This window comes from Saccoglossus kowalevskii, chromosome 16 (assembly GCF_978046115.1).
Source record: "Saccoglossus kowalevskii chromosome 16, keSacKowa6.1, whole genome shotgun sequence".
Taxonomy (NCBI): Eukaryota; Metazoa; Hemichordata; class Enteropneusta; family Harrimaniidae; genus Saccoglossus; species Saccoglossus kowalevskii.
Genome location: NC_140656.1, coordinates 25,371,351 through 25,395,965, shown reverse-complemented (window position 1 = coordinate 25,395,965; position 24,615 = coordinate 25,371,351). Strand labels below are relative to the sequence as shown.

The window sequence follows — 24,615 nt, the reverse complement described above, 5'->3', positions numbered from 1 at the left end:
GCATTTCATGATTATTGTTTCCACAAAAATATTGTGGGTCAAATGTAGCATTACAAAAAAGTGTTTAAGGTTAATTCTCTCATCTGTTTCATGTTCAACTTTGAACTTCAAATCTATTAATCAAGTAGCACTAGCTGGGGGTTGATCATGTACAATGTATAGTCTCTCAGCATGGCATACAGAAACCAACGTGTGAGCTCTTGCAAACTTGTCTATGCATATACTATTTATAACATGTTAAAATTTTATTTTATCTACTAACTAACTAGTATATCTTACCTAATGTGTTACTGTTCCACTCAACATAGCAGTAAAAACAGGACTATCATCCTTGGGAAAGAGTTCCTTTTGTAACCCCCCCCCCATCCCTAACGCTAACCCTCCCCTCCCCTCCAGCACTCCCCATTTAATTGTACATGCCCCTCCTAAGGATATCTATAGTTATCTAGAGAGGCATATACAAATGAATTGGGTAACTGGGGGGGGGGGGGGAGTACAAAAGGAACTCTTGCCCATCCTTGTTTACAGTTTGTGCTTGTGAACAGTGACTGATAGGCAAGAACTGGTCATTCAGATCTGAAGATAAAATAATGGTGCAGTTTGCTGTTATTATTGAATGTATGGTGTCTCTGTATGTATACGTTCCTGATCAGTACGAGAACGACGTTTGTGATGGGGCATTTGAAAACTGAGACTGATAATTCACTCTGTCATTTTTTGCATGTGTCTAGTACTTTGTATGGTGCACATGCAGTGGTTTTTATAAGTGATTCAACCCAAGATGGTAAACTGCCAACATTTTGGTTTTGAAAATGTCACACCTTGGACATGCTTTTTCATTTTTTGTTCAAATTTGGTACATTATACTATACATATTGTGAAACATGTTCATGACAATTCGCACATGCTTAATGATACTGGAGATGTGCACTTTGAATACAAAAGTTGCATAAATACGAGAAATAGATTGCAAATTTAATATACCAGATTTTTTTTATGACATTAGATACGTCTTATTCAATCTCAATTGCTGACTATACACTACAAATTCATTCAGAAACAATTTACCTGGTCACATGACCAGTTATTTGCATATCCAATTTGATTCCACGTTATAAATGTCCATGACAATTCAATTTGTGATCCGATAAAAGACAAGACTTGCTGGTATCTTGATTTCTGGGCATATTACTTTATCTTGGGCATGAATAAAATTTCCCCCTAGTTGCAACTTTGACAGTGTCATTAACAATGATTTGTTTATGAAATAATGCTTTAACATTTTTAAAATCTCCTTTTTTTCTTGGAACAAAAAGTTGACGGAACATAGCCAAAATAATGTGATATTTTTAACAAAACTGTTTTGATTGAATGTGAACAAATGACCGGTGTACGTTGCATCAGATAAAATACACCAGTGACACATGAGAATCTAGGCTATAGTAATTATCCAACTTTTTCGTTTCACGTGATAGACAAACCAAAAACATAAAATACAACTTATTTTTAAGCACAGAAACATCCAATTTATGCAAGCGCAGTACGTCTTCCAAACCCCCAAATCAATGCAGGGAAACTGGATGAAAATGAAATGATTCCATTTTATTTTATTTTATTTTAATATAATAGCTAGAACAGCGAACTGATATAATAGCACTTGTGTTAAAAATACCATAATAGTTGTAAAACACTGGAAGCATGGAATAGTTGATTACATGTTTATATGAAACAAAGTCACTGCTAGTTGAAGAAATTCACCTCATGATATTAAGACTATTGGCATTCATAGTAGAAGTAGAAAATATGAGAAGCATGTACAAGATGTTCACTTGAGGTGAATACCCACAATGCAATGTTAACACCTCAACTGTTCAGACTTCACTCCTAATTATTCATGAAAGTCGGATAATCTGACTGTGAATATGGTATTTACACCTTAATTAACGTAGTAATTTTTCAGATCTGGAAAGTTTTAAAGATGCACCTAAATAGACTGGTTATAAATTAATATAAAAAAATCTATTATGACCAAAAAACTTGGTATATTAGACAATAAAAGTCTGCGTCGTTGCTCAATATATAATGTCTAGTTTTAGGATTTGGATACGAAGTTCCACAGCGGGTTAAAGTTTAGTTTCACCTTTGTACGAAAACTAATTCAACACTAGTGATGAATCATTTTCGTACATCCCATATCAAGATCAACAACGGGGGAAAAACTAGTAACAATGTCCCGCATGAAACTGCTTTCAATCACACAATAGAGTGGCTACAGTTTTCACACTGCATTTATGTACAAGCAATTACAGCCTTATTTGAGCTGTGCCGCCCTCACACAGCTCAATTAAGAGATACAAACAGAACCAAAAAAAAGAATACATTACAGTTCGGGGTCTATTTTTTTCACCCTCCCCACAATATACATTACACTTTGTCTGAAATGTGCTCACTTGGAGTGACAGTGGAAAAAAATGCAAAGATGCTTCAAATTACATAAAAATCCAATTTTGCAGTACAAAAGTAATATTTCACCTATAGAGGGCGCAATTTACAAGATTACAACACTAAAGGCTTCTAAAGCACAAGTCTTGCAATATTACAATATACATATATATACTACAGCCCAAAAATCTTTTATTTAGAAAAAAATCTTCAAAAGTTTTCACAGACATGATTTAATTGTTTTTGTGCTGATTAATGAAGAAAACGTCTTTTAGTATACTAAGGAATATTTTTCCAAATTTTGTATTCATTATTGTGAAATTTCAAGCTAATATGTGAAAAGAAAAATTATTGGACAAATAGAAATCTAACCCCATTAGAATTTTTGTTTTGGCGACGAATATTGAAAGAAAACGTCGTACCGAGTGAGTGTGATAAAAGCAGCCATCAACACTTGTACACAATACATAGTGCGACAAAAAGCCTTTCAAAATTTAAACTTACAAAAGCCACATTATATGACAATCTCCCACAATTCAAGAGTGCAATCTAACAAGCATATAATAACAGACATCCAATAATGGTATTTAGCTATTCCATTGTGAATTGAGAAATAAAAAAAAAAACAATTATCTATGTCTGAAAATGCATCAAAGATCAAATATTGAACCTGCTATCAAAAATTATTAGGTACATGTATCTTCAACAGCAGTCAACAACTTTTCGGTCAATTTGTTTTCACTCTTTCTTATGTACCGGGTATGCTAACACTGGTACCTCCTATTAAAGCAGCATGGTCAGAATTGCACATGTGTATTAGAAGTACTCTAATAACAACAAATGTTTACACATTGGGGCCACCTTTAGAGATCTGATAATATTCAGTTATGCATTTACACGCAAGCTTAGTAAATTAAAACAATTATAAAAATGTCATACTTGATTATAATAGTTTGATTAATTACTATAATTACTCCCATGAGCAAAATTTACGTTTTTGAACTGCGTGTAATGTATGTGATGTCCGTATAGAGTAACAAGGGAACAGAAATACAATACCAGAACCGTGGAATTCTGAAAGTGTTCTGAAAGTGCTGCTTTAAACATGAATGTCTATTGGAATCAGGCTTATAAGACTCTGCAACTTTTATACCCTGGTCAAAGATGTACATTTAACATTGAAGTGTGGAACCAGACACATGTATATTTCATAGGATTTGATACCAACAATACTAAGATCCTATAAAACTATGATTCATTTCAATTTTGAAAATATTCATAAGCAATAATTTTATATGCAAAAGCGAAAAATATATCACTAAAGACTAATTAAAAAAAAAAAAATTCAGACTGCCATTTCCGTGTTTACGCGATTTGCACAGTATATTGGTACCATGTCAACACTCACAACTTGGTAAGTTTCAAGCCCCCGTATTTACACCTCTGTCAAATTCCTGTAACAAAAGGTCAATGACCTCATTGCTATCAATACAATTCTCATCTATTCATCGTGACTGTTTTAAAAAAAAACGTGCAATAAAAAGAATACATGTATACGAAAATCAATAAGACAGAGGCAGTGGAACGTACATAAGAGAAATTGTTGATTTTAAAAGAGAAGTGACAATGGAGAGCATCAGAATGATTTAAGAAAACTTAAACACTGGATACCAGTTTTTGTCAAAAAAAAAAAAAAAAAAAGAAGATTTGCAGCTATATACAAATATAAATCCCATCAGGTAGACGTTGAAATCTAATTTGACAAGCCACAGATACACATGGCTTCACCGTTCACGTAGTATAAATGGTGTCGCCTAACAAATGTATCCAAAACGTGCAGTGGCCGTTTCAAACATGATGAATGTTCTAAAATGAAACCACTCGCCATACACCCAGATTATTACATTATCACCAGCCAATATGGAATCCCCCCCCCCTCCCTCTTAGACCAAAAAACAATTGTAGAGCTATAGGTGAAAATATAACCAGAATTGTCACAATTGAATACACTGTCAGAGCTATTTAGAATGCTACAAAGTATGTATTTCACAATAACATGCAACAAATTGTAGCTGAATTCAACATGGTTATGTAAAGGACTATAAACACCAATACAGTTCAGGATATAGCATAATAGAGCTACACTCAAACAGTATGGTATCCCTTAGAACAAGATTAGACTGATATCTAAAAACCTTCGGGGTTGAAAAGTACAAAAAAAAAAATTAAAACTTCTCTCCCTCAACGGGATCTCACAATACACTATTCCTCTGGGGCACAGATATTATACTTTCAAAATCAAAAACCATTAATTATTTCTCCCCACCCCACCCCACCCCACCCCAACATTAAAAATAAAAAAATGACATACACTTCTATACAATAACAGGAATTGTTTCTCACACAAAGTACAAAAAAAAGAAATTCTCTATATTTTTCATAAAAGGTTTCTCGGCCCATACATTTGTACATGTACAGATGATAATCCACTCATCTGCAAATGTTATGTTAATTCATATATTCTAAATATAAATTAATGCATTTCTCAAGAATTCTTAAAGACTATCATTATACAAGATACTAATCTACTCTTGACCTTTGACCCCTAGTTTTTTTCTTGCTTCACCAGCTCAGGCCATAATACAGATTCATTTTCTCAGCTGGGCTGACCATTCCTGGGAATTGGAGAAAACAAATATTAGGAAGAAATTGTCATAGCAACATATCAACTGTTAGATGGGTTTCAACAATTGGAAAATCGAACACCGGTTTGCAAAACCTTCGGTAGGTTTCACCAATACATAATAGATCTTAAAACCAAACTTTCGTTTTTGCTGTTCCAAAAATTCCTGAACAATTTGGGTTTGAGTCGTACCAGTCTTCCTGTGAACAATATGTCCAACTTTTATTATGGACACTGATTTAAGCAGTTTCACTGATGCCTCCATAATGAACACCAAAGTCAACTTTTTAAAATTTTTCACAAAATAAAACTTGCGTAATTTTTTTATTTATTTGTCATCTGGCCCTAAATTAATGGAAAAATTATAGAAAAATACATAAAAACGTAATTGCATCAAATTTTGTTGGGAAAAATTATGGCATTCAATATTATTAGTTAAAATCTAATCAAAAATTATTTCAGGAATCAAAGCAAAAACATTTGTCGAACAGTAGGAATAAGTAAAAAAAAGGAATCAATCAAGAATCAAGACAATATTTGTTTCAAGTCAGAATGTGCAAAAAGCATCAGTCATGACTCCACAACAAAATGTATTTTTTTTAGCATAATATTACTCACCAAACATTGGCCTAATTCGCCTTGAATCCAATCGTTTCAGCGAAAATCATTTCCTTAAGTTTTTCTTTTGGCAGATCATCCAACTCGCATTCAAAACTAAAAGGTTCTTCAGCAACAGGCTAGAGAAAGTGAGAACCAATGAGAACAGGATGAGGACTCTCCCAGACTACTTGGTGGAAATAAATCAGTATCTATAACGAATTGTTTAACCTTTTCATCACCAGACCTCCTCGCCTAAATTTGTCTGCAGTATTTTTTTTATATTCTTTAATATTTCTGGAAATAAATCCTAATTTTGGACCCAACAGAAACAATTTCAGTAAATTTTCAGCTTTTACTCAAGATTTGGCTATTTTTGTCCCAATCTTCAGAAGGAAATTGCAGACTATAAACAAGACTATTTTGTTAATTTTTGAAGAAAAGAGGGAGCTGGTGGTGAAAAGGTTAATCAACAAATATCAATTGTCAGTAAAATATCGTTCTAAAAAAGCTGTGCGAATAACAAGACCCTCAACACCTATAAACCTCAATGGCGTATGCCAGCAGTGTATTGCTTACCTCATCTGCTGGATCATAGTATTGTTCAAGATAGGGGTGTGCCAGTGACTCTTCCACAGTTATCCTCTTGTGTGGATTGAATGTCAGCATCTTGTCAAGCAGATCAAGGGCTGAAAAAATAAAATAAATTTTGAAATACTGCAGAAACGCGGATAATTAATACCTAATTAGTAGTATGCAAATAGATATTGGCCTCTCTAGCTACATGTACTGAATTAAGTTAAATCAGGTTTGCAGATTATGGTACATCGAAGTATGCATTTACCAAAGTTCATTGAAATCCAATGGAGTGGTTCTTGAGATAGTGATGAAGCATACACGCATACATAATAAGCTAGATACAGTTGTAGAGTGCACCTAATGTTCACCATATTTTGTGCACTTCATAACCCAAGTACTATGGATAGACAATACAGAGCCCACACCGCTACTAGGATTATTCAGTGCTAGAAGCACCCAGGCATACACACCCAACCCTAGTGTCGTACAGATCCAGGCCCACCTCTTTTTTCATTAGCAATAAGATCACTCAGCCTCCAAATATTGTCAATTTGAAAAATGTTAACTAAAGGGTGCAATTAGCATGACAATACTTAACACTGTTTAAATATCTGGCCACAACAGTGAATAAATAAATGTGAATGCAATAAATCCAATCAATACATAAAACCGAAATAATGACAATTTTAGCCAATATCTATTCAAAGCATTTTGCAATTATTCATAATCTTGGCATTAATATTAGAGTACAATACAGGCATCAGAAATCCAGCTACACACTTCACAATAAACCAAACCTAGTTTTCATCAGTATAAATCATTTCAGGACATTGCTTAGCAAAATCAAGCGTTCAATGGCCAATTGCTTGTATAGAAACCTGGAGTCATGACAGAAACCATTGTGAATATAGTAATTATTTGTGAAGCCATTTTAAACTACCGGGTAATAATGTTATTGACTTCCTATGAATAATAACCTGATTGCATAAATTGCATAAATAAAGCTTGCCACGGTGTCCAACAAGCTTGCCACGATGCGCAACAAGTTTGCCACGATGCGCAACGCGTTTGCCACGATGCGCAACGCGTTTGCCACGATGCGCAAAGCATTTGCCACGATGCGCAAAGCGTTTGCCACGATGCGCAAAGCGTTTGCCACGATGCGCAAAGCGTTTGCCACGATGCGCAAAGCGTTTGCCACGATGCGCAAAGCGTTTGCCACGATGCGCAAAGCGTTTGCCACGATGCGCAAAGCGTTTGCCACGATGCGCAAAGCGTTTGCCACGATGCGCAAAGCGTTTGCCACGATGCGCAAAGCGTTTGCCACGATGCGCAAAGAGTTTGCCACGATGCGCAAAGAGTTTGCCACGATGCGCAAAGAGTTTGCCACGATGCGCAAAGAGTTTGCCACGATGCGCAAAGAGTTTGCCACGATGCGCAAAGAGTTTGCCACGATGCGCAAAGAGTTTGCCACGATGCGCAAAGAGTTTGCCACGATGCGCAAAGAGTTTGCCACGATGCGCAAAGAGTTTGCCACGATGCGCAAAGAGTTTGCCACGATGCGCAAAGCGTTTGCCACGATGCGCAAAGCGTTTGCCACGATGCGCAAAGCGTTTGCCACGATGCGCAAAGCGTTTGCCACGATGCGCAAGGAGTTTGCCACGATGCGCAAAGAGTTTGCCACGATGCGCAAAGAGTTTGCCACGATGCGCAAAGAGTTTGCCACGATGCGCAAAGAGTTTGCCACGATGCGCAAAGAGTTTGCCACGATGCCCAATTTGATTTGATTTGAAGCAATTTTTCAATAATATTGGTCTGCAAAGCACACTGGTTTCTTGAATTGTTTTCTATAGTCATCAAGTCCTTGCTTTTAGAATTTTTACACGCGATGATACTATCTGGGAACCTTTGAATATTTGGCATCAGTAATAGAATATCATTCAAATATTTCATTAGAAATTTATGGCATGCATTTTCAGCATATAACGTTATGTTTGAGAATATACTAGAATGTTCTTGACTGGAGGGACTACAAATGTACGACACAGTAACCAAGGACACGTTCATCTAAAAATAGTAAGATGACATTATGGTGTTTTCTCGGAACCTACAGTCAGGAAATGTATACATGTGTTGGGTCACCCACCACCAAGACTGGCAGAGCTGTTAAACAGTAGTCAGCATTCAGTCAAGTGTAAGTGGTTGAAAGCTCAAGGCATCCTTAGAAAGGGAATATCAGCACGTTTAATAAGTCACAGCAAAGTCATGTTATTAGATTGATAGCCTTTCGATTAGACAGAGGTCACATGCAGTTACGAGTCAAGTCTCATTGTGTTATTAGATTATCAGAGAGAACTCTAGTTTAATAATGCCAGGAGACAAAGAAACAAAATTATGTATATTTAGTGAAACTTGTTTCCCACAAAATGAATAGAAAATTTTAAACTCATTTCAAATAAAGTGTGCTATGATTCATGGCTATAAACTATCCTTTATGTAAGGACTGCAGTTGATGTGTAGATAAAAATAAATGGAAGTGAATTTCATGATTACATTTGAGCTTACTAAAACCTTATCTTAAAACACTTATCCAGACTCCTCTTAATAGCCTAGCTGAATACATGTATATATGTATATATTTAAAAAAAAAAAAAAACAAGTCATTGAAAATGACACAGTCCCCGTTAAATGTTTGAAAGGGGTTGTCGCGAGAGTGTCCTTGAAACTTGAGTTCCAAGTGGCGTATACAACAGATTGTTTATTTACATCAAAACACGTGTTCTGTGTAGTAGTAATATGGCCAAAAATTAAAACAGCCGTTATTTGGCCATCTTTGATCTGATTATGAAACACACTGATATGTATGATGTATGTGCCAAATACGAATAAAAATGGTACATAAATTGTGGAAATATAGTAGTAAGGCCAAAAAGTCAGATGGCTGTCAATCGGCCAGCTTTGACAAGATTTTGAAACAAATTGTCATGGACATGCATCCTAACATGTATAAAGTACATGTATGTGCCAAATTTGAATGAAAACTGACAGAGCACGTCCAAGATACCGCATAAATAAAAAAAAACAAGATGCCTGCCAGTCGACCATCTTTGATCCAATTGCGAAATAAACCGTCAAGGACATGTATCCTAACATGTATAATCTATGTACCAAGTTTGAATGACAACTGACAAAGCATGTCCAAAATACAACATTTTCAAAAAACAAGATGGCTGCCAGTCGGCCATTTTGAATCGAATCGCTAAACCACTGCATGTGCATATGTCCCACATAAGGTGCTAGGCACATGCAAAGAATGAAGGGAATCGGTCAACAGGATTCTAAAATATGACTCTGGACAGACTGACGCATGGACGAACGGACACACGGACGGACAGACAGACAGACTCAGGAACTCACGGACGGTCAGAACATGTATTCTAACATGTATGATCTATGTACTAAATTTGAATGAAAACTGACAAAGCATGTCCAAAATATGACATTTTCAAAAAACAAGATGGCTGCCAGTCGGCCATCTTTGATCTAAATGTGAAATAAATCGTCATGGACATGTATCCTAACATGTATAATCTATGTACCAAGTTTGAATGAAAACTGACAAAGCATGTCCAAAATACAACATTTTCAAAAAACGAGATGGCTGCCAGTCAGCCATTTTGAATCGAATCGCTAAACCACTGCATGTGCATATGTCCCACATAAAGTACTAGGCGCATGCAAAGAATGAACGGAATCGGTCCAAGGGATTCCGAGATATGACTCCGGACGAACGCACGGACGCACAGACACACGGACACACGGAGACCGAATTTATAAGTCCCCATTTTCGGACTTCGTCCGAACGGGGACTAAAAACTCTAAAACACGGAAAACCATATTGAGGACACAATATTATTGATATCAAAAAGTACCTTTTAAGGTTCTATATAATTATGTTTTCACAAAGCTGACTTTTGAGATGCATTTTTGCTACAGAAAACAATGGTATACTGACAAAATTTTCTACATCAATTTTTCATTTTCTTCATCTTCACAAGATGAAATGTCACTTACCCCCCCCCCCCGATCTAAGGAACACCCAAACTTTGTAAGGATATACAACAATCTTCAGTCATTTTAACTATGATTACTCAGTACAATACATTGTAACACATGTTATTAGGGTTTCGAGCCCATTTGGTCGAAACCCTATTGTAATTGTTCCGTTTATTATTATTATTATTATTATTAGGGTTTCGAGCCCATTTGGTCGAAACCCTATTGTAATTGTTCCGTTTATTATTATTATTATTATTATTAGGGTTTCGAGCCCATTTGGTCGAAACCCTATTGAAATTGTTCCGTTTATTATTATGATTCCGCCTAAATTTTTGGTCACGCTTTATGTCAACGCTGTTGGACCGTTCAGCTCCATACTTGCGACATTGGTAAAGCTGGATGAGATCTGGTGCATATCCTAAGTTCAGACACATAGGTCACATGACCAGGCTGCCATCTTGGATTAAAGGCGAAATTTTCAATGCCGAATTGCACACCTTTCTGAGGGACTGAGTGCTCCAATTTGTTTATGATAGTAGCAGTGTGACAAGGGCTACAAATTTCATCAAAAAAAACTTTAGCAGTCACGTGACTTTCTTTTTAAGAATTTTTTTAAATTTTGTTTTGCATCTCATTTGCATAATTTTCGACTAATCAACTAACCCTGCATAACTTTGAAAGATCATATGACATAGTATTTAATTCCAAAATATGGAGTCCATGCGATAAGCCGTTTTTTATAAGAAGATTTTAGAATGTTTTTTCATATTTTTTTGTTCTTTTATATGGTCACGTGACCTCATTTTAAAGACATAATTGCAATATCTCATGCACTGTTACAGGTAGGAACATGCGACCAATGCAATACTGAATACAAAGAACAGGAGATGTGACTAACATGTCAGATGACCATATATGGTTATGTGACCTCATTAATTATACATAAATGCAATATCTCAAGCATTCTAACAGGTAGGGACATACAACCAGTGTAATATTAAAGTGATGGTACAAGAAATTTTACTAACAAACAAGATGACCATATATGGACATGTGACCTCATTGAATATGCATAAATGTAATATATCAAGCACTGTTACAGACGGGAACATGCAACCTATGCAATATCGAAGCTATGGGACAAGAGATGTGACTAACTAATGTGATGACCATATATGGTCATGTGACCTCATCAAATATGCATAAATGTTATATGTCAAGCACTGTTACAGATAGGAACATGCAACCAGTGCAATATTGAAGTTATTGCACAACAGAAGTGACTGATACATCCGATGACCATATATGGTCATGTGACATCATTAAATATGTATGATTGTAAAACATTAAGCACTGTTACAGACAGGAACATGTAACATGTTTAGTATGAAGGCCATGCAAATCCTTTAATATATTCTTGTCAATGATGCTGGTTTTGGAATGCTGCTAATAAGTCAGTGGGCTCGAAACCCGACATTGCTGCAACGCAGCTATATTTATTATTATTATTCTTCCGCCTAAATTTTTGGTCACGCTTTATGTCAACACCGTTGGACCGATCAGTTCCATACTTGCCACAATGGTAAAGCTGTATGAGATCTGGTGCATATCCTAAGTTCAGACACATAGGTCACATGACCAGGCCGCCATCTTGGATTAAAGGCGAAATTTTCAATGCCGAATTGCGCACCTTTCTGAGGGTCTGAGTGCTCCAATTTTTTTATGATAGTAGCAGTGCGACAAGGGCTACAAATTTCATAAAAAAAAACTTTAGCGGTCACGTGACTTTTTTTTTTAGAATTTTTTTAAATTTTGTTTTGCATCTCATTTGCATAATTTTCGACAAATCAACTAACCCTGAATAACTTTGAAAGATCATATGACATAGTATTTAATTCCAAAATATGGAAGTCCAGGCGATTAGCCGTTTTTTATAAGAAGATTTTAGAATGTTTTTTCATATTTTTTTGTTCTTTTATATGGTCACGTGACCTCATTTTATAGACATAATTGCAATATCTTAAGCACTGTTACAGTTAGGAACATGCAACTAGTGCAATATTGAAGTGATGGTACATGAAATTCTACTAACAAACAAGATGACCATATATGGTCATGTGATCTCATTAAATATGCATAAATGTAATATATCAAGCACTGTTACAGATAGGGACATGCAACCTGTGCAATATCGAAGCTATAAGACACGAGATGTTACTAACTAATGTGATGACCATATATGGTCATGTGACTTCATCAAATATGCATAAATGTAATAACTCAAGCACAGTTACAGACGGGAACATGCAACCAGTGCAATATTGAAGTGATGGTACATGAAATTTTACTAACAAACACGATGACCATATATGGTCATGTGACCTCATTGAATATGCATAAATGTAATTTATCAAGCACTGCAAGAGTTAGGGACATGCAACCTGTGCAATATCGAAGGTATGGGTCAAGAGATGTGACTAACTAATGTGATGACCATATATGGTCATGTGACTTCATTAAATATGCATAATTGAATTATCTCAAGCACTGTTACAGACATGAACATGCAACCTGTGCAAAATCGAAGCTGTGGGACATGAGATGTGAGTAACTAATGTGATGACCGTATATGGTCATGTGACGTCATTAAATATGCATAATTGTAATATCTCAAGCAGAATCACAGATAGAAACATGCAACCTATGCAATATCGAAGCTATGAGACAAGAGATGTGGCTAACTAATGTGATGACCATATATGGTCATGTAATTTCATCAAATATGCATAAATGTAATAACTCAAGCACTGTTACAGATAGGAACATGCAACCCGTGCAATATTGAAGCTATTGCACAACAGAAGTCACTAACATATCCGATGACCATATATGGTCATGTGACCTCATCAAATAAGCATAAATGTAATAACTCAAGCACTATTACAGACGGGAACATGCAACCTGTGCAATATCGAATCTATGGAACAAGAGATGTGACTAACTAATGTGATGACCATATATGGTCATGTGACCTCATCAAATATGCATAAATGTTATATTTGAAACACGGTAACAGATAGAAACACACAACCTGTGCAATATCGAAGCTATGAGACAAGATATGTGACTAACACATCTGATGCCCATACACGGTCATGTGACATCGTTAAATATGCATAAATGTAATAACTCAAGCACTGTTACAGACGGGAACATGCAACCTGTGCAATTTCGAATCTATGGAACAAGAGATGTGACTAACTAATGTGATGACCACATATGGTCATGTGACCTCATCAAATATGCATAAATGTTATATCTCAAGCACTGTTACAGATAGGAAAATGCAACCAATGCAATATTGAAGTTATTGCACAACAGAGCTGACAAAAACATCCGATGACCATATATGGTCATGGGACATCATTAAATATGCAAGATTGTAATACATTAAGCACTGTTACAGACAGGAACATGCAACATGTTTAGTATGAAGGCCATGCAATTTCCTTTAATATATTATTGTCAATGATGCTGATTTTGGAACGCTGCTAATAAGTCAGTGGGCTCGAAACCCGACATTGCTGCAACGCAGCTATATTTAGGGTTTCGAGCCCATTTGGTCGAAACCCTTTTGTAATTGTTCCGTTTATTATTATTATTATTATTATTATTATTATTATTCTTCCGCCTAAATTTTTGGTCACGCTTTATGTCAACACCGTTGGACCGATCAGTTTCATACTTGCCACAATGGTAAAGCTGTATGAGATCTGGTGCATATCCTAAGTTCAGACACATAGGTCACATGACCAGGCCGCCATCTTGGATTAAAGGCGAAATTTTCAATGCCGAATTGCGCACCTTTCTGAGGGTCTGAGTGCTCCAATTTTTTTATGATAGTAGCAGTGCGACAAGGGCTACAAATTTCATAAAAAAAAACTTTAGCGGTCACGTGACTTTTTTTTTTTAGAATTTTTTTAAATTTTGTTTTGCATCTCATTTGCATAATTTTCGACAAATTAACTAACCCTGAATAACATTGAAAGATCATATGACATAGTATTTAATTCCAAAATATTGAGTCCAGGCGATAAGCCGTTTTTTATAAGAAGATTTTAGAATGTTTTTCCATATTTTTTTGTTCTTTTACATGGTCACATGACCTCATTTTTTAGACATAATTGCAATATCTCGAGCACTGTTACAGATAGATACATGCAACCAGTGCAATATTGAAGTGATGGTACATGAAATTCTACTAACAAACAAGATGACCATATATGGTCATGTGATCTCATTAAATATGCATAAATGTAATATATTAAGCACTGCAAGAGTTAGTTACATGCAACCTGTGCAATATCGGAGGTATGGGTCAAGAGATGTGACTAACTAATGTGATGACCATATATGGTCATGTGACTTCATTAAATATGCATAATTGAATTATCTCAAGCACTGTTACAGATAGAAACATGCAACCTGTGCAAAATCGAAGCTATGGGACATGAGATGTGAGTAACTAATGTGATGACCGTATATGGTCATGTGCCGTCATTAAATATGCATAAATGTAATAACTCAAGCACTGTTACAGATAGGAACATGCAACCAGTGCAATATTGAAGCTATTGCACAACAGAAGTGACTAACACATCCGATGACCATATATGGTCATGTGACCTCATCAAATATGCATAAATGTTATATCTCAAGCACTGTTACAGATAGGAACATGCAACCAGTGCAATATTGAAGCTATTGCACAACAGAAGTGACTAACATATCCGTTGACCATATATGGTCATGTGACCTCATCAAATAAGCATAAATGTAATAACTCAAGCACTATTACAGACGGGAATATGCAACCTGTGCAATATCGAATCTATGGAACAAGAGATGTGACTAACTAATGTGATGACCATATATGGTCAGGTGACCTCATCAAATATGCACAAATGTTATATCTCAAGCACTGTTACAGATAGGAACATGCAACCAATGCAATATTGAAGTTATTGTACAACAGAGCAGAAAAAAACATCCGATGACCGAATATGGTCATGGGACATTATTACATATGCAAGATTGTAATACCTTAAGCACTGTTACAGACAGGAACATGTAACATGTTTAGTATGAAAGCCATGCAATTTCCTTTAATATATTATTGTCAATGATGCTGATTTTGGAACGCTGCTAATACGTCAGTGGGCTCGAAGCCCATTTGGTCGAAACCCTTTTGTAATTGTTCCGTTTATTATTATTATTATTATTATTATTATTATTATTCTTCCGCCTAAATTTTTGGTCACGCTTTATGTCAACACCGTTGGACCGATCAGTTTCATACTTGCCACAATGGTAAAGCTGTATGAGATCTGGTGCATATCCTAAGTTCAGACACATAGGTCACATGACCAGGCCGCCATCTTGGATTAAAGGCGAAATTTTCAATGCCGAATTGCGCACCTTTCTGAGGGTCTGAGTGCTCCAATTTTTTTATGATAGTAGCAGTGCGACAAGGGCTACAAATTTCATAAAAAAAAACTTTAGCGGTCACGTGACTTTTTTTTTTTAGAATTTTTTTAAATTTTGTTTTGCATCTCATTTGCATAATTTTCGACAAATTAACTAACCCTGAATAACATTGAAAGATCATATGACATAGTATTTAATTCCAAAATATTGAGTCCAGGCGATAAGCCGTTTTTTATAAGAAGATTTTAGAATGTTTTTCCATATTTTTTTGTTCTTTTACATGGTCACATGACCTCATTTTTTAGACATAATTGCAATATCTCGAGCACTGTTACAGATAGATACATGCAACCAGTGCAATATTGAAGTGATGGTACATGAAATTCTACTAACAAACAAGATGACCATATATGGTCATGTGATCTCATTAAATATGCATAAATGTAATATATTAAGCACTGCAAGAGTTAGTTACATGCAACCTGTGCAATATCGGAGGTATGGGTCAAGAGATGTGACTAACTAATGTGATGACCATATATGGTCATGTGACTTCATTAAATATGCATAATTGAATTATCTCAAGCACTGTTACAGATAGAAACATGCAACCTGTGCAAAATCGAAGCTATGGGACATGAGATGTGAGTAACTAATGTGATGACCGTATATGGTCATGTGCCGTCATTAAATATGCATAAATGTAATAACTCAAGCACTGTTACAGATAGGAACATGCAACCAGTGCAATATTGAAGCTATTGCACAACAGAAGTGACTAACACATCCGATGACCATATATGGTCATGTGACCTCATCAAATATGCATAAATGTTATATCTCAAGCACTGTTACAGATAGGAACATGCAACCAGTGCAATATTGAAGCTATTGCACAACAGAAGTGACTAACATATCCGTTGACCATATATGGTCATGTGACCTCATCAAATAAGCATAAATGTAATAACTCAAGCACTATTACAGACGGGAATATGCAACCTGTGCAATATCGAATCTATGGAACAAGAGATGTGACTAACTAATGTGATGACCATATATGGTCAGGTGACCTCATCAAATATGCACAAATGTTATATCTCAAGCACTGTTACAGATAGGAACATGCAACCAATGCAATATTGAAGTTATTGTACAACAGAGCAGAAAAAAACATCCGATGACCGAATATGGTCATGGGACATTATTACATATGCAAGATTGTAATACCTTAAGCACTGTTACAGACAGGAACATGTAACATGTTTAGTATGAAAGCCATGCAATTTCCTTTAATATATTATTGTCAATGATGCTGATTTTGGAACGCTGCTAATACGTCAGTGGGCTCGAAACCCGACATTGCTGCAACGCAGCTATATTTAGGGTTTCGAGCCCATTTGGTCGAAACCCTATTGTAATTGTTCCGTTTATTATTATTATTATTATTATTATTATTATTATTCTTCCGCCTAAATTTTTGGTCACGCTTTATGTCAACACCGTTGGACCGATCAGTTCCATACTTGCCACAATGGTAAAGCTGTATGAGATCTGGTGCATATCCTAAGTTCAGACACATAGGTCATATGACCAGGCCGCCATCTTGGATTAAAGGCGAAATTTTCAATGCCGAATTGCGCACCTTTCTGAGGGTCTGAGTGCTCCAATTTTTTTATGATAGTAGCAGTGCGACAAGGGCTACAAATTTCATCAAAAAAAACTTTAGCGGTCACGTGACTTTTTTTTTTAGAATTTTTTTAAATTTTGTTTTGCATCTCATTTGCATAATTTTCGACAAATCAACTAACCCTGAATAACTTTGAAAGATCATATGACATAGTATTTAATTCCAAAATATTGAGTCCAGGCGATAAGCCGTTTTTTATAAGAAGATTTTAGAATGTTTTTCCATATTTTTTTGTTCTTTTACATGGTCACGTGACCTCATTTTTTATACATAATTGCAATATCTCAAGCACTGTTACAGATAGGAACATGCAACCAGTGCAATATTGAAGTGATGGTACATGAAATTCTACTAACAAACAAGATGACCATATATGGTCATGTGATCTCATTAAATATGCATAAATGTAATATATCAAGCACTGTTACAGATAGGGACATGCAACCTGTGCAATGTCGAAGCTATAAGACACGAGATGTGACTAACTAATGCGATGACCATATATGGTCATGTGACTTCATCAAATATGCATAAATGTAATAACTCAAGCACAGTTACAGACGGGAACATGCAACCAGTGCAATATTGAAGTGATGGTACATGACATTTTACTAACAAACAAGATGACTATATATGGTCATGTGACCTCATTGAATATGCATAAATGTAATATATCAAGCACTGCAAGAGTTAGTTACATGCAACCTGTGCAATATCGGAGGTATGGGTCAAGAGATGTGACTAACTAATGTGATGACCATATATGGTCATGTGACTTCATTAAATATGCATAATTGAATTATCTCAAGCACTGTTACAGATAGAAACATGCAACCTGTGCAAAATCGAAGCTATGGGACATGAGATGTGAGTAACTAATGTGATGACCGTATATGGTCATGTGCCGTCATTAAATATGCATAATTGTAATATCTCAAGCAGAATCACAGATAGAGACATGCAACCTATGCAATATCGAAGCTATGTGACAAGAGATATGACTAACTAATGTGATGACCATATATGGTCATGTAACTTCATCAAATATGCATAAATGTAATAACTCAAGCACTGTTACAGATAGGAACATGCAACCAGTGGAATATTGAAGCTATTGCACAACAGAAGTGACTAACACATCCGATGACCATATATGGTCATGTGACCTCATCAAATATGCATAAATGTTATATCTCAAGCACTGTTACAGATAGGAACACGCAACCAGAGCAATATTGAAGCTATTGCACAACAGAAGTAACTAACATATCCGTTGACCATATATGGTCATATGACCTCATCAAATAAGCATAAATGTAATAACTCAAGCACTATTACAGACGGGAACATGCAACCTGTGCAATATCGAATCTATGGAACAAGAGATGTGACTAACTAATGTGATGACCATATATGGTCAGGTGACCTCATCAAATATGCATAAATGTTATATTTGAAACACAGTAACAGATAGAAACACACAACCTGTGCAATATCGAAGCTATGAGACAAGATATGTGACTAACACATCTGATGCCCATACACGGTCATGTGACATCATTAAATATGCATAAATGTAATAACTCAAGCACTGTTACAGACGGGAACATGCAACCTGTGCAATATCGAATCTATGGAACAAGAGATGTGACTAACTAATGTGATGACCACATATGGTCATGTGACCTCATCAAATATGCATAAATGTTATATCTCAAGCACTGTTACAGATATGAAAATGCAACCAATGCAATATTGAAGTTATTGCACAACAGAGCTGACAAAAACATCCGATGACCATATATGGTCATGGGACATCATTAAATATGCAAGAATGTAATACCTTAAGCAATGTTACAGACAGGAACATGCAACATGTTTAGTATGAAGGCCATGCTATTTCCTTTAATATATTATTGTCGATGATGCTGATTTTGGAACGCTGCTAATAAGTCAGTGGGCTCGAAACCCGACATTGCTGCAACGCAGCTATATTTATTATTATTATTCTTCCGCCTAAATTTTTGGTCACGCTTTATGTCAACACCGTTGGACCGATCAGTTTCATACTTGCCACAATGGTAAAGCTGTATGAGATCTGGTGCATATCCTAAGTTCAGACACATAGGTCACATGACCAGGCCGCCATCTTGGATTAAAGGCGAAATTTTCAATGCCGAATTGCGCACCTTTCTGAGGGTCTGAGTGCTCCAATTTTTTTATGATAGTAGCAGTGCGACAAGGGCTACAAATTTCATAAAAAAAAACTTTAGCGGTCACGTGACTTTTTTTTTTAGAATTTTTTTAAATTTTGTTTTGCATCTCATTTGCATAATTTTCGACAAATCAACTAACCCTGAATAACTTTGAAAGATCATATGACATAGTATTTAATTCCAAAATATGGAAGTCCAGGCGAAAAGCCGTTTTTTATAAGAAGATTTTAGAATGTTTTTTTCATATTTTTTTGTTCTTTTATATGGTCACGTGACCTCATTTTATAGACATAATTGCAATATCTCAAGCACTGTTACAGATAGGAACATGCAACCAGTGCAATATTGAAGTGATGGTACATGAAATTTTACTAACAAAGAAGATGACCATATATGGTCATGTGACCTCATTGAATATGCTTAAATGTAATATATCAAGCACTGTAAGAGTTAGGGACATGCAACCTGTGCAATATCGAAGGTATGGGTCAAGAGATGTGACTAACTAATGTGATGACCATATATGGTCATGTGACTTCATTAAATATGCATAATTGAATTATCTTAAGCACTGTTACAGTTAGAAACGTGCAACCTGTGCAATATCGAAGCTGTGAGACAAGAGATGTGACCAACTAATGTGATGACCATATATGGTCATGTAACTTCATCAAATATGCATACATGTAATAACTCAAGCACTGTTACAGACATGAACATGCAACCTGTGCAAAATCGAAGCTATGGGACATGAGATGTGAGTAACTAATGAGATGACCGTATATGGTCATGTGACGTCATTAAATATGCATAATTGTAATATCTCAAGCAGAATCACAGATAGAGACATGCAACCTATGCAATATCGAAGCTATGATACAAGAGATGTGACTAACTAATGTGATGACCATATATGGTCATGTAACTTCATCAAATATGAATAAATGTAGTAACTCAAGCACTGTTACAGATAGGAACATGCAACCAGTGCAATATTGAAGCTATTGCACAACAAAAGTGACTAACACATCCGATGACCATATATGGTCATGTGACCTCATCAAATATGCATAAATGTTATATCTCAAGCACTGTTACAGATAGGAACATGCAACCAGTGCAATATTGAAGCTATTGCACAACAGAAGTGACTAACATATCCGATGACCATATATGGTCATGTGACCTCATCAAATAAGCATAAATGTAATAACTCAAGCACTGTTGCAGACAGGAACATGCAAGTAGTGCAGTATTGAAGGTATTGCACCAGAGAGGTGACTAACATATCCGATGACCATGTATGATCATGTGACATCATTAAACATGCATTAATGTAATAACTCAAGCACTGTTACAGATAGGGACATGCAACCAGTGCAATATCGAAGCTATGAGACATGAGATGTGACTAACTAATGTGATGAAAATATATATGGTCATGTGACTTCATCAAATATGCATAAATGTAATAACTCAAGCACTGTTACAGATAGGAACATGCAACCTGTGCAATATCGAAGCTATGGAATAAGAGATGTGACTAACGTATCCGATGACTATATATGGTTATGTGACCTCATCAAATATGCATAAATGTAATAACTCAAACACTGTTACAGACGGGAACATGCAGCCTGTGCAATATCGAAGCTATGAGACAAGAGATGTGACTAACTAATGTGATGACCATATATGGCCATGTTTTAGAATGTTTTTTTCATATTTTTTTGTTCTTTTATATGGTCACGTGACCTCATATTGTAGACATAATTGCAATATCTCAAGCACTGTTACATATAGGGACATGGAACCAGTGCAATATTGAAGTGATGGTACATGAAATTTTACTAACGAACAAGATGACCATATATGGTCATGTGACCTCATCAAATATACATAAAAGTAATATATCAAGCACTGCTACAGATAGGGACATGCAACCTGTGCAATATCGAAGCTATGAGACAAGAGATGTGACGAACTAATGTTGTGACCATATATGGTCATGTGACTTCATCAAATATGCATAAATGTAATAACTCAAGCACTGTTACAGACGGTAACATGCAACCTGTGCAATATCGAATTCATGGGACAAGAGATGTGACTAACTAATGTGATGACCATATTTGGTCATGTGACCTCATCAGATATGCATAAATGTAATAACTCAAGCACTGTTACAGACAGGAATATGCAACTAGTGCAATATTTAAGGTCTTGCACAAGAGAGATGACTATCACATCTGATGACCATACACGGTCATGTGACATCATTAAATATGCATACATGTAATAACTCAAGCACTGTTACAGACGGGAACATGCAACCTGTGCAATATCGAATCTATGGAACAAAAGATGTGACTAACTAATGTGATGACCATATATGGTCATGTGACATCATTAAATATGCAAGATTGTAATACCTTAAGCACTGTTACAGACAGGAACATGTAACATGTTTAGTATGAAGGCCATGCAATTTCCTTTAATATATTATTGTCAATGATGCTGATTTTGGAACCCTGCTAATAAGTCAGTGGGCTCGAAACCCGACATTGCTGCAACGCAGCTATATTTTCTATTGTTATAAAACTATATCAAAGCAAATTCACAAAGTGCAGATTGCAGAATAATGGGAAGTACCATATTTCTTATCAGTTAATTTTTTCTCGGGAACAATCTGTGTTCACATTGGTAGTTATGTAGGAAACAGCATATTGAAATGAATAGTTATGAATATAATAGTAAATCTTTCAAATGAACATTGAATAAAATGTCGTTTTGGGCACTTAGGCCAAGCTAAGCGTTCATGCACACTTCGTTAGTCCATGCCAAGGGATCAGAACCGGGTCTTAAAAACAGGCCAGATTTAATTCATAATTAGCATTTCTTAGCCAGTGCTATTAAAGCGTTCACGCACGTTTTCTTACCCGTGCTAAGGAGCCGTGCGTGAACGCTAATAAGTATACAATAAACGCAATTTTTGATTTATTTGAGTTTTAAATTAAAGATGCGATTCTAACTGAGCAAATAAAGTTGCACAAAAGACTGCCCACAAATCTATAATAAGTTGTTAACCAATTTATTTGCAATACTATTTAAATGAACCCATCTCTTACACACACAATCATTTTGCCAAACAATCAATGACGTGCAAAAGACTTGGTTGCCATGACAACACAGCAGCTAGTATCTATTCCCAATACTATTCAATTTCAGCCCTCGAACCAAACAAACAGGTCCCAACAGACTACTGTATTCCTTCAAGGAAATTAACTTAACACACAAGTCGCAGAACTGTCACACATCAGTTAAAAAAAAAAATAAATAGTTTTGTCATTTTCTCAGAATTCATTCAACGTAATATTGTAAGGTACATAACATCAACCCCGGAACCCAGTAGAAAACAAGCGATGAAGATAAGATATATTGCCATGGCAACTAATCTTTATCTGCTCCGAAATGAAGTATCATTATATTCCTTAAAAGCACTGACATACAGGGTTACCTTCGATTTTTAATAAACACAGTAACTGATATGCGTCCTCAATCGCTATGAATTCACACATCAGAATTTAAAGGTCACTTAATGACTGACAAAAAAATTACAGTCAAACAATATTTTTTTTTCCCCCAATCAACCTGTTGTCATGATTTCTTGAAAAGGATATTTTTTCCTTTGTCCAAATATCAGAACAGGCATCTGAAACAATTTCAGGAATGATATAGCACCACAAATAAATGTGGCGATTACAATTCAAAATATTATTTATGAAAAACAAAAATACACCATACAACATGAAACAAATTTGAAACAATCATGTCTTGCTTTATCATCTCCAGCAGTAAAATTTAATATGCTGTAGTCTATTTCAAAGGTGGGATTTGGCAAATAAAACAATGATAAAACAACTATCATAACTTCAGAAAAAATGTGAATTTGTACCCAACTCTGAGGCATGTATGGTACCCTCTAAACGGCAAATGAGACCAGTTCTGTGATTAACAGATAAAGATGTCATTTGAGACTGTATTTGAGGCGGATTTAGAGACTCTTGAATGCCAGGAAGACCAGAAATGAGACGTGTTTTGAGACCAGCTTTAAAGACCACCAATTCATGCAGTCTGAATGGAAACCATTGTATGCTGCAAAGGCTTCACACGGTTGTCCAATCAGATTGCTCGAATTGATGGTCTCATTTCTGGTTTTTGTGGTACCCAAGAGACTAAATCTGTCTCAAATACGGTCTAAAATGGCATCTTCATCTGTTAGAGTGTCAAAACTGGTCTCATTTACCGTACATACCTCCCACTCTTGACAATACCAGAATGCGAGACCCTACAGAGACCAGGATGTGTGACCTTTTGGAGGTCATGCAAAGTACCAGAATGCGTGACCTTTTGGAGGACATGCAAAGTACCAGGATGTGTGACCTTTTGGAGGACATGCAAAATACCAGGATGTGTATCCGTTTGGAGGACATGCAAAGTACCAGGATGTGTGATCTTTTGGAGGACATGCAAAGTACCAGGATGTGTGACCTTTTGGAGGACATGCAAAGTACCAGGATGTGTGATCTTTTGGAGGACATGCAAAGTACCAGGATGTGTGACCTTTTAGAGGACATGCAAAATACCTATTGGACTATAATTTGGTGGAGTCATCAACCAGACCAACCGATGTCCGAAAAGGTTTGAGGCTTGCACCACCAAAACATGAGAAGACTAATGTTGCCCCTAAGGTTCATATTCAATAGTAACCCAACACTCACTAATTTCATGATACATCTGATTATATCATATTTGATTATATCATATTTGACTATATCATATTTGACTATATCATATTTGAC

At 35.9% G+C, this 24,615-nt stretch overlaps 1 protein-coding gene across 1 annotated transcript in view; it reads right to left on the bottom strand.

Moving 5' to 3' along the window:
• Positions 1–1,581: 1,581 nt before the first annotated feature.
• Positions 1,582–24,615, bottom strand: part of LOC100376998 (mitogen-activated protein kinase 1-like) — a 52,348-nt gene continuing 29,314 nt past the window's right edge. Inside the window, exons 7-9 of the mRNA XM_085491273.1 lie at positions 6,302–6,411; positions 5,744–5,862; positions 1,582–5,117 (exon numbers count right to left, since the gene is read on the bottom strand). Coding sequence (XP_085347399.1) covers positions 5,755–5,862; positions 6,302–6,411 — 218 coding nt within the window. The 3' untranslated portion in view covers positions 1,582–5,117; positions 5,744–5,754. The remainder of the gene's footprint in view (positions 5,118–5,743; positions 5,863–6,301; positions 6,412–24,615) is intronic.